The sequence below is a fragment of the Pimephales promelas genome, chromosome 4, assembly GCF_988280905.1.
Source record: "Pimephales promelas chromosome 4, fPimPro1.hap1.1, whole genome shotgun sequence".
Classification (NCBI taxonomy): Eukaryota; Metazoa; Chordata; class Actinopteri; order Cypriniformes; family Leuciscidae; genus Pimephales; species Pimephales promelas.
The window spans coordinates 26,182,735-26,195,042 of NC_142772.1; the positions used below are offsets into that span (position 1 = coordinate 26,182,735).

Sequence of the window (12,308 nt, forward strand, 5' to 3'; positions counted from 1 at the left end):
ACACTTCTCACATATACACCTTTTAAAGAAAAAAAAATACAACAACATAAAGTGAAAATTAGTCATTTACAAAAACCGCTAACATCACTACATAGAGACGTCCTGCTGTAGTCGTTGCTGCTGCTGCTCGTCTTCAATTTCAGCCTCGAGATCTGATTCGGGATCAGACATGTATGGCTGAATCTGATTGTTAGCCATGGTTTGTTTTGGGATGTCACAGCTTCCAGACGCTCTCAACGCAAAAGCTTGGCACGCTCTTGTATGGGGGGCTTTGAGTCTTTGAGTATGGTCTGAATAACATGTTTTCATGATCCACTAGTAGAGGGGACTGCAATTAGAATAGTGCGGTTGTCATTGTTTTGTGTCTTTGCCAGTCTGCTTGATGTCGGAGCGTATCTGATAGCCTTTCTTCTCTGTCCTGTCCCAAGGTAAGCCGTTCGCTTACATGCCATATGATCTGAAGCTGATGGAACAGGAAACTCATGGTGGAGTGGGCAGACCTGGCTCTCCATACAGACTCTCTCCTCGGGAGCCTAGCAAAGCCTCACCCCAGCCCGATGGCAGTAACGCCACTCGCTATAGTGTACCTCCAGGTAAGCAGTGCATGCACCCCGTATCCAGGCACAATTTTATCGAAAGGCAGATTGTTTTTGTTTGGGCACCAAAATGAACACTCGCCAATTGAGAGTACAAATTGAGTGCAGCCAAGAACGATAACCTGACCCTCATTGATGTAAGCAGCATGAGTGATTCAAATGAAAAGCATACAAATGGTCATCTATGAGTGTTTTATCTCAGTGAAAAACTTTATCCTCAAGATAATAGAGTGCCGAAGTTATGACGTCACTTTGTAGGACAACTTGGAAGTTAGCGGCACATGGGTTCCCTCGATCGAAAAGCAATGCATTTTCCCCATAGACTTTTGGAAAATCGCAAAAAATAAGATCTGTGTTCAACAGATCTATCTTGTCCATCAAGATAATCTTTACAAGTGAATCCAAAAATGTATACATTTTAAAGCCTATATAAATTTGAAAAAACACAAACCGACACAATACCGGTTTAAAAAACCACAAGCAGGTTATAACTGGTGTGTTTTATGTCATAGATCAAAACGTGAAAATATTTAGAGGTTTTCTTCACCACAGACCTTATTTCAGGCTTTAGACTTTAGGGCGAGGGAACCGGAACTGCTAAAATGCTAACTCACTTCCGCGTTTTGGCCTACAAAGTGACGTCATAACTTCGGCACTCTGTTATCTTTAAAAAAAAGTCTCTTATGCTCTCTAGTGCTGCACGATTAATCGTATCGCCATTGTAATAGCGATGTCAAACCTATGCGATTATATAACGCAAAATGCCGCGATTTTTATATGAAATAAACAAATTAGGGCTGTTAACACAGCATCTCTTCTTTTTTGTCATCTTTGACTAGTGTTACATGATCCCGCTCTTATTCGTGCAAATGCCTTTAAACCATTTTGCACGACAATAAGTCAAAAGAGAGCACGCTGCCTGTGAATGTTCTGAATGTGACTCACAGAAAGATGCGTGCCAGTATAATGCGCATGCACAGACCGCCTGCCAGAATACAGTTCTCTTTCGAGCTTGAACGAACAATAACACACACAATTATGCCAAAATGTTGTTTTGTCGAGTACCTTCATAACATAAGAGCAGTCTTATGATGGACAAAAAGAGTTGTGCTTGGGAGAGAATGTGCTTGTGCTTGTAAAGGGGCAGCAGCGAATAAAGCACTCTGTCAGTAAAGCTAACCAAAGAACAAAGGGAACACAGAAACTTACTCACTGCTCTTGACTAAAGAACTTTTGTTGCTTTAATAAGGATTAGTCTATATATAATTTATAATTCATGCAGCGCAGACTCTTTGATAACTTTATTAAATTTCTGTATATATCCTACCTGTTAAGATAGCAAGAGCACACAGGTAAATATGGCATTTATTATAGGTTCATGTGAGGATTGTTTGAAGTTCACTTAATGTTGGAATCACTTTAATGTTGGATGGCTATAATTAACGTTTAAAATGTGGGGGGTGTCATCATTTTTATCCAGACATCAATGGTTTATTGATCATTATAGGTGTTATCAATCATTTAGTTGTTGTTGCCACTTTGAGTTGAGAAATACACATTAATACACAGAATGATCAATAATCTTTGTGTGCATTTTATTTTAGAACCAAGCAAGTTGACTCATTGTTTTAGACCTGCACATAGACGTTTACACGAGTTGGAATTTCAGTCATTAGCACGCTTGTAACCTGACAGTGTGTCGCTAGCAGACTGATAAGGAACCAGACTCCCGCTTCTACTTGTTTTAGAGGAACATGTAAGGTACATAGCTGTTATTAGTCAGGTCAGCGAGTTTCTTCCTGAAGGAAATCTTGAAGCTCTCACGAGGCTCAGTCCATGTGACTGATTCCCTTATCAGCCCTACCCTTACAACTTGGGAACTGTTCTCATGGAGACAAACACTTACAGAACACACTGGACGTTTCTATTGGGGAGAGTACAAATAATGTAGTTCAAGTAAACGGAATGTTTTGGTAGGACTGTCGCTCCTGCAAGTTTATTTGATTTGTGATGAATTGGGAGAACAATGATCAGGTTTCATGACGAACTTTGGTACGAGTCTTCGGTCTTCAGTGACCTCTAACGTGAGGACCTAGATTGAGCGGAATGATTGATGTTTGCATTATTGACCTGGTAAATAAAACTTTTTCTCTCTGTCCTACATGCAACATGGTACATCAATAAAATGACCACTACTGGTGATACAACTGTGATTGACAGAACAACTAGAGAGATCACACATACTGGTCTCCAAGAATAGAAGAATAGGCTTTAAACGTTTCAGATCACTCTGCCACCGCTGCTAGTCAGCAAGAAGCCTACACTTACAAACGCTTATCTCAAACAATATATGTATTTGACTGTTTTTACTGCTGTAAACATAATGTTGACCTCCTTGCAGCAGATCACTTGTGAAGTGTGCACGTGAGAGCGAGCAGAAAGGAAGAGCAGTTCTGTTTTTTGGCCACAGGTGTCAGTCCCGAGTTTAAATTTCAGGAAAACGCATGTAGCCTTTTTATGATTCTTTTGATGAATGGAAAGTTCAAAAGGACAGCATTTTTTTTTTTACTAATTTTTTTTTGTTTAGTGCAAATGTATGGCGTGATGAAGCTCTTAAATCGAAACACTAGATCCCTATAGAGCTATTCACACCAGGCGTGATAAATTGACTGTTGTATGTTGTGCGGTGGACGATGTTAAAGCCAAATGGAAAAACCTACGAGGTGCATACTTGAGGAAAATATATTCTCGGTCAGCGCCACCTATCGTGCAGGCGTGAATTAGCTCAAGGCAGTCAATCATTTCACATTCAGTGTAAAAGCTCAGTTCGCCGGTGATTCACTTAACTTTTCTGTGCCGTGCTCAGTGTGAGAGTCTCTTAAGAGTCTTTACTGTCACTTTTGATCAATCTTTCACTTCTCGACTGCATTCCCCAATCCCCAGTTAATCACATGGCCAGCCTGATACAGGCATTAAAACAGTTGCTCTGAATGAGAGAATGAACCATGTAAAGATCAAGGCAGGCTTCTGTACTGTTAGACCTGAATTGTTCTTATTTGTGCATCAGAATCATCGATACTGATAAGCCGTTATAGCATGAGAACATCACACCCTGCACTAAAGAACCACAGAGACCATCTCAGCTCTAGTTAAGAGGCTGCTGCTTTTTACACTGCAGGAGACAGGAAGATTCGTGACTCAATATTTTAAAAGAGCTGAGATGAAAGACTGGGCTGTCTGAAAAGTGAAAAGGAAATAAGTGCTTTTAGTGAGCAGCAGTGAAGAGAGAAGAGCCCTCGTCGTGCTAAGAGCTTCAGATTAGACTCTGGCCTGTTTTTCTTTGTCTGGCTTTATTCAGGGTTTAGTTTGAGGCTCTCTGAATTTGGGTCAGCTTTCCTTTTAACCAGCTCTTTATTTTGACTCGTATATTAAGCTGGTCAGTTTTGTGAAAGGTTTTATGCAGTTCCTGCAAAAGTTTGGTAGGTTGTGTGTAGTAGGTCAGAAGTATTGAGCAGTTAATCTGACCTGCGAGAGCTGGAGTCTACATTTAAAGGTGCAGTACGTTATTTCTCAAATTCGTTGCTGAACGTTGTGGACATTTGAAATCAACTGCTCCGCCTCCAAAGATCACCCTCCAATTCTAACCTCCCTGCTCCGAGACGGTCTTGAACCCCGATCGCTGGAAAGTGAGGCAGGTGCACTAACATGGCTTCTAAACAATAAACACTAGCTCACCTCTGTCACACACGTAATGCAAGAGTAGATGTCTTTATTTATCACAGCAGAAGCGCAACAAAATAGTGCTTCACGAAAAATAAAGCAAAGATGATGAACGAATGGCAAGGAAGCATAAAAAAATTTATATATATATATATACACAATTGTAAATACAAACAAGAGCTTGTTGTTAGTTGCCAATAGCACAGCAGCAGCTCAGCTCAGCTGTTTTCAGGGCTTCCCACTTAGCTATCTCCAGCGCTGGAAAGCTTTTCTAATAGTAACGCTGGTCCTGAAGCTCTTTCCTGATTAGGACTGCACGACGAATCGCAATAAAACCGCACACGATTTCTTTTGTTGGACAAGAGGTTCATAAATGCTTCTCATGTTTGGATAGATGTTTGACGTGTGTTGCTTTTTTAAATGATTTTAATTTTATAAGTGACAGATGGACGCGCTCTTCCAGGAACAACGCGACACGGCAACTAAGCCCAAAATAATTCAGTGTTTTATTACAATATTGTTTTCTTTATAATGTTATGTAATATGACCATTGTCGTTTGAGCCGTATGAACATTGCCACTGAGCAGCGTGCGCTAAAGATCACGCTTTAGCATCAATTCTTAACCAAACATCCAATATGAAATAAAGCAAATACAGATAGGGGTTACTTACACAAAATAAACTATTACAACTTACATTTGCACAAAACAAAAGGCTGCGAATGCACCAACTTATTGTTTGTCATGATGAAGGTGTAAAATAGTCCCAAGCATAACTCCTGCGCGCTCGCTTACATGTTTCCTGGTGGAGCAGCACGCGCGCATGAACACGCACGCGCATGGTTAATCGATGATCGATAAGTTTTATCGATTAAATGTCTTATCGACAATTAATTGATCGTCGATTAATCGTTGACATCCCTAGTGACAAGCCATCTCGATTTAAGTGCGATTACATGTAAATTACACAAAAAGGAAAACAAAAAGTATTCTTGTCGTTTGATAAACTTAAGATTGAGCCACTGTAGTCACTCTGACTATTTTAATGATGTCTTTCATAACTTTTGGGCCGGCCAGTTTCAATCCCTTAAGAAGCCTAAGGAGGAGTGAGCCAGCTCTCAGATTTAATCAAAAATATCCTAATTTGTGTTCCGAACATGAATAAAAAAGAAAGTCTTACGGGTTTGGAACAACATGAGGGAGAGTAATTACAGAATTTTCATTTTGGCGTGAACTAACCCTTTAAGCCACTGATGACAGTCTAATGCAGTTATTAGAGAGAGACAGAGATAGAGAGAGAGAGAGAGAGAGAGAGAGAGAGAGATTAAGCTTGTGTGAATTTCCTCAGACTGTGCATTTCTCAACAGTGTTCAGCACCAGCGTTTACTAACATCGAAACTGATTATTTGCAGTGCACCTCGCTAGTGAGAAATGTTATGTAGATTTAAATTTGCTAAACTATTTTACTGATAAAGTGACAACACGCATGTGTGTGTGTGTGCGTTTGAGTGTGAGAGAGAGTGCAAGGAAGAGATATGCACTTTTTCATAATAACTAATAAATAAAATTTTGTGGCAAATAACGTTGAAATTATTTGTATTTTTTGTCCTATTGTTTACTACCATTTATTTGCTCGGGCAGTGTCGATGTGGGTATTAGTTGTGTGGGCTGTAAAAACCTTTGAAATAACAGAAATCATTTGGCGAAGTAAAATGGAACTGTAATGCAGTCAAGACATGCCTGCAACTACTTTAGCCGTGCGTTTCCCTGAAAATAATTGCGCACCTTAGAATGTGTGTCAACCAATCAAATTCAAGCATTCAACATCCCCAAGTGAGGATAAAGAGTGATCCTCTTTTGCCTGCCTCTTTTCAATCCTTGTTTCTCTTATCCTTTTATTCCCACAGTTCTTCAGCCAGCACCAAACCAGGCTGCTCAAAACCTTTCAGATGTCCGCATGACGTTCTCCCGCCACAGGCCGCCCAATATTCCATCTCCTCCACCCCTCATTCCCACCTCTAAACCTACAGACAAGCCCTCCTTCATTCAGGGGGGCTCCATTTCACAGGTAAGAGTTTTTGGTTGTTTTTGCTTTTTCATTTAACAAATATATGATCGTGATTTCTTATTGTTTATTCAGCTCCTATATTCAGCTTGGTTGTTATTTAACCCTCTGGGGTCTAAAGTGTTTTGGGGTCTTTGAGATATTTTGACATGCCCTGACATTTGTGCTTTTTTCAGTTGCTTATAAACATATTAATGGCACAGGTGAAATTACCACTTTGACTAATGGATGTTGTCGCCTAGAGTTTTTGCTTCAAAACTATCTGAAAATCATCCTGCCTAAGCATTCACATAAAACAATAGATTGTTTAAAATTGTGAAAATTTTTTGAATATGCAAATGAGAGAACGGCCCAACCCCCTCATGAATAATTAGGTGGCCTTTCATTCAGGTGTCACACTAGAAAGAATGCGATGACTATATATATATATATATATATATATATATATATACATACACACACACACACACACACACACACATACATATATATACACATTCACCTACAGGATTATTATTTATTCATTTATTTATTTGTTAGAGGTTGCACGCCTCTGGAGCAACTAGGGGTTAAGTGTCTTGCTCAGGGACACATTGGTATCTCACAGTGGATTCGAACCCAGGTCTCACACATCACGCTCTCAGTGGGCGTGTCACATCAACACGTCATACGCTATAATTAGCTGAAAGGAAAAAGACTGACATCTCTCTCTTTTCATACAGATAAGAGAGAGTTTCAGCTTCATAACAAAAAATCCTTTGTGCCTGTGTGACAAGTATTTACCTAATTCATTTTCCGACGCGTTCATTTTCCGACGCGTTTCAGAATGAACTTCTCTGACAGAGAAGTTCTCTGGTATTCCACTCTGACTTGTCTTCTTCAACCCATGCCCTTCAGGGAACACCGGGGACATACCTTCCATCTCAAACACATGCTGTGTACGTACCGGAAGTAGTCAAGACCACAGCAGGATCGATCTCACTCGGCTTGCCAAGACAGCAAGATGCTGCCAAACCTGGTGAGAGGCAAACGAGAGGTTCGGAGATTATAAATACAAGCTCAGCTTAACAAGTCTTTCAAATCGTGCTTTTTGTGTCGAGTTTCACTATGATAACCTCATGTGGTCTATATGTACTCTAAACACCTGGTTGTGTTTGTGTGTGTGTTTAGTGTCATATATTAAGCAGGAGGAGTGTTCTCCACGTGGACAGAGTGCTCAGGCAGAGGGTCTCTTATCCAGAGCAAGAGAGTATGAGGGAGTAGTCAGAGGTGAGTTGATAAAATCTACAATAAATTGACAAAATCAAAGAGTTAATCCACTGTCATGAACGTAACATAGAAGCAGCTCTAGAACATTTGACTACTCAAACACAAATACATTGTGTTTACACAAATACATTTGTTAGATAACCAATTATTCAACCAATTATTTTTTTTAAATCGATACTGGATTAAAAACAAACATAACACTCCAAGTAAAACAGTGCTGAACTGAAATGTGCCAAATTAAATAAATATATAAAAATGAATATATTAAAATAATAAGTTCTACAGAATGAACTATACAGAAATAATTTAAACATTAAAATATTACAGGTCAAATAAATGTTTTTAGGTGAGTTGAAACCGTAGACTGTAGGTTGAAACTCATTATAATGCAAAACTGTTATCCACTCACAGCAGTGGGCGTTTACTTCCAAGTCTTCAGTGCGAGACGCCCATAAAAACCGTGCGTTTCTGAGCTGGGCTGAAAACTAGGATAGAAAATAGACTATTACTTATTCATTTTGATGTTTTTGAATGCAAAAACCAAGCGAACATCATAAGTTGACCTCAGACAACAATATAATAAAATTTAAAAAGCCATTTCATGACCGCTTTAACTAAGGTAATAACAGATCAAATTAAAACTCAATTTAAAGCTGCAGTCCATAGGTTTTTGGGGTTACAAATTATCCAGAATGCATGTTTCGAGATAGATTTGAGCCTTTGCATCGTTAGTAACATCTGTACACATAAAGAAGGAGTCTCGGCTTGTATAAGCTATTTTGCGTGTGAGGATGTTGGAGGTGGAGATTCATAGCCTTTGCTCACAGCATTTAATTAAACTTATCAATTTGATGGCGGATCCAGAAAGGTTCAAACGACAATCACCAGTGACAACAGATTCACCCGCTGTAAAATGCAAAAGACTTTGTTCGGACTTCGGAGTGACTACAGAAAAAAAGAGACTGCAACCGGACCCATGAGAAAACAAAGATACATATCGGAAGGGCATTACATGTAGTCGCGCAATGCTTACGTTGTTAACATTAACAATTTGAGAACAAAGTATAATTTTCATGTTTTTTTGTGATATGTTAAGCGATTGTTAGATTTAATCAGTGCGGTTTACTGTAATGTCAGAACCAGAACAAAAGAGAAAAGAAAAGTTGATGTTTCTTACTAGTTCAGATTAAATTTTATTGTGAAAATTCTTATGTTGGTCATACTTCCAAAAAGAATAATCTGTGATTCTGAATGCCAGTATTCACACTGGTGCGGTGACTGACAGCTGCACTGTCTCCTCAATGTGTTCATCCGCGCTGTGCCGTGTAGAGGGTGTTGAAGTATATTTCACATAAAGTTGATAATTCCGTTGATAATTAACCTTAGTTAATGCTAAAACTGGAATCTTATTATAAAGTGTTAAATTTTATATAAATCCAAAGATTCATGCTTAAAGATGGCCATATTTAAATTACTGCAAAGGCCATAGCATGAAAATTACGTAAATGTAGACCTATATTACATGTACAGTCTCTCACTTTATTTGCTTCTCTTTTAGAACACTTGAAATCGAATGCATTTCTGATTTGTTTGCTTTCTCAACATTGATATGTTAATGCAGCTGACAGAAACAATCACGTCACTAGCTTTAAAAATGCAACTTCTCCGGCTAATGAATGCATAAAAGTGACCAGCCGGATATAAACTAATGGAAATAGGTGGTGACAATTGCGACATAAAACATTTGAGTCATGTCTGCGTGTTTTTGTCACATTGCTTCAATCGCTTGAGGTAGCCTCTAATGTTAGACTCTCAGACTCGACAGCAAACATACTGCTGTTATTTCTCTGCAAATGCAGCATCTAGTCAATAAATTAATTGCTTTATAATGATATGGCAATATAAATTTTAGTGTTCTGTATTCATACGGTTTTGCTGTCTGTGTTTTAAATGTGCATCTGAACTGTCAGTGCTCTCCGTGCTGCGCGCAGCCTCGCATGTTAACGTATACAACTCAGCCAGTGGTAGTTTGTTATGTGTCCTCTAGAGGCCGCTCTTGCTCTCTATATAGCCTATATAGCGCAAAGGTGTGCGTGGCAAAAATGGCGTCATTGTGGTGTGGGTGGTCGTGCGCGTTGGGTGTGCAAGACCCCATTTCGGCTGGCGGTGTCCATGGCACTTTTTTATAACATCGCACGCAGCGCCGCATCCGAAGACTTTGAGCCGAATCTGGCCGAACTGGTACGATCTGTATCAGCATGTTTATGATCCTTCTGTACAAGAAACATTTGCATTGACGGGCGACCATAAAATCTCATTTTGTGAACAGGAACACATTTGCATTAAGCATGTAGTTTGCACTTATCTAAAGTAATTGGTTACATTTACAAAATAAGCCTACAATAGCAAAAGTAATCCCTTCCGGTGAAATTAAGGTTTAAACTCTCCAATAAGGCTTCAGTTGTTAAATAAAATACTCTTTTATGAAGAGGTGTGCGTGCAGTCAGCAGTCTCTTCTGAGCGCTCTCGTGCTGTGTAATGACCATGCACGCGTTTCAGCCGCTCCAGCAATGGACGCAACCCGGAATTTTGCCGATAACAATCAACTATCGGTACTGATATATCGGCAAAACCGATGAATCGGTCGACCTCTAGTGAACAGTGTTTTTCTTTCTCTCCTCTGCTCCCAGGAGGACCCATACAGATTCAGGACATGAGAGGGCCACCTGGAAAAGGCCCAGAGGGCTTGACGTATAGAGGTGGCTCCATTACGCAGGTACCTTTTATTATAGGCCTTTGTGTATTATTTGTTTAATTTTCATTTATAGTTGTGAAGTATTTCTTACGCTCGCTCTTTCTAGGGAACTCCTGCCCTGACTCAGTCCAGTGTAGCAGTGGATCACTTGAAAGGCACTATTGGTAAACTGTCCACAGAGGACCTGAGCGGCCCAGAGAAGAGCCGAGCTGAAGCCCATTCTAAAGCTCACGTCATCTACGAAGGCAAAAGCGGACACATCCTCTCTTTTGACGGTCAGAGCCAAATCTGCTTCCCAGTTGGACTGGGTGATATTTGATGTTATTCATGTTATATTTGTGATGATAAATGATTTAATTTATTTTTGGTTTCTATTATATCAAATATTGTCAAAAAGCTATAGGTATAAAGTGATCATTTTTATGTTATATTGCCTGGCCCTAGTCACACCACAGCACAAGTGGAGTCAGATGGTGAAGTGCTTCATTTCAAGGGCTAAATGACATGTTTGCTAACTGTGCTAACTGTAAGTTTCTATTTTTATGGTGAACCAGAGCTTACCAGGAGTCTTTTTTTAAATGGCCTATTGATATTTTTAATTCATTTTATTCTAATAATAATATATTCATCTCGCTTTATGTTCCCACAGCTATTAAGAACCCTAGAGAGGGCACTAGAAGCCCACGGATGGGGCACGATCTCAAGCGCACATATGACATCATGGAGGGGTCCCCTGGACACCCAGGACGTGATGCGGCACCTTATGAAGGTTAGTCATGTTTTCATGTGCTTTTTCCGAGAAGAATGAAGCACAAGAGTTGAAGAGTTGAAGTGAGAATGTTTGCCGATGGGGTTTTTTAAAGACATTTTTCTCTGCCAGGTTTGATCAGCAGAGCATTGCCGAGAGAAAGTCCACACGAGTCTAAGGATCGATCCATACTCTCAGGGTCCATCATGCAAGGTAATTCTGACCCACCACCCTTCCTTCAATCCTGAAAATATGTAATTATTTTATAAAAAATATTTAAAGTTAAAGACTAGTTGTTTTAATTTAAAGGATTTAAAATAATACATCTGGTCCAATTTAGGATTTTGCTTTAAATGCTAAATACAACCAGATACTGGAGAAAACTATTAATTAACATTAATAATTAATCTTTTTTTTTTACAAGATTTAGTGGAACTTCTAAATTATCTCTCCCTGTGTTTCAGGAACTCCAAGAACATCTGCTGAATTCTATGATGAGGCCTCCAAGTATGGTAAACAGATCAAGAGGGAAAGTCCACCCATACGCTCTTTTGAGGGAGGCATCACAAAAGGTAAACCATACGAGGGCGTGAACACCATAAAGGCGACGGGCCGCTCAATTCACGAGATTCCCCGTAAGGAGACCCAAGATAGTCGCAAAACTCCTGTTCTGGAAGGACCCATTGCTCAGGTACAAGATTTTAGGTTTTTGTTTCCTACACTGAAATGTACAGAACTGGTCAAAAGTTTGGAAACATTATTTTTAATGTTTTTGTAAGAAGTCTCTTATGTTCAACAAGCCTGCATATCAAAAATACAGAAAATTTGTATTATAAAATATTTATTGCAATAAATTAAAATAATGGTTTCTATTTGAATTTACTTTAAAATATTATTTATTTCTGTGGTGCGAAGCTGAATTTTTCTATTCTTCAGAAATTATTCTATATCTATGGTGATTTGATTATTGTTTTTTATTAGTTTTGGACACAGTTGTACTACTTAATATTTTTGGAACCTGTGATTACCGTGATTTCAGGATTCGTTGATGAATAAAAAGTTAATAAGAACAGCATTTTTTCAAAATAGCAATCTTTTCTAACAATATAAATCTTTATCATCACTTTTTATTGATTTAACTTCCTTGCTGATGCAA

The 12,308-nt window shown here is 39.0% G+C and overlaps 1 protein-coding gene across 17 annotated transcripts in view; it reads left to right on the top strand.

The window, feature by feature from the left end:
- ncor1 (nuclear receptor corepressor 1) overlaps positions 1-12,308 on the top strand; it is an 87,711-nt gene that overhangs the window by 61,011 nt on the left and 14,392 nt on the right. For 10 of the 17 annotated variants that reach the window (XM_039650172.2, XM_039650176.2, XM_089130176.1 and 7 more), the window contains 9 exons: positions 429-593; positions 6,223-6,383; positions 7,278-7,416; positions 7,551-7,649; positions 10,340-10,425; positions 10,511-10,679; positions 11,054-11,173; positions 11,285-11,365; positions 11,617-11,843. In XM_039650172.2, coding sequence (XP_039506106.2) covers positions 429-593; positions 6,223-6,383; positions 7,278-7,416; positions 7,551-7,649; positions 10,340-10,425; positions 10,511-10,679; positions 11,054-11,173; positions 11,285-11,365; positions 11,617-11,843 — 1,247 coding nt within the window. The remainder of the gene's footprint in view (positions 1-428; positions 594-6,222; positions 6,384-7,277; positions 7,417-7,550; positions 7,650-10,339; positions 10,426-10,510; positions 10,680-11,053; positions 11,174-11,284; positions 11,366-11,616; positions 11,844-12,308) is intronic. The other 7 variants (XM_039650179.2, XM_039650180.2, XM_089130174.1 and 4 more) reach the window with 1 other exon arrangement.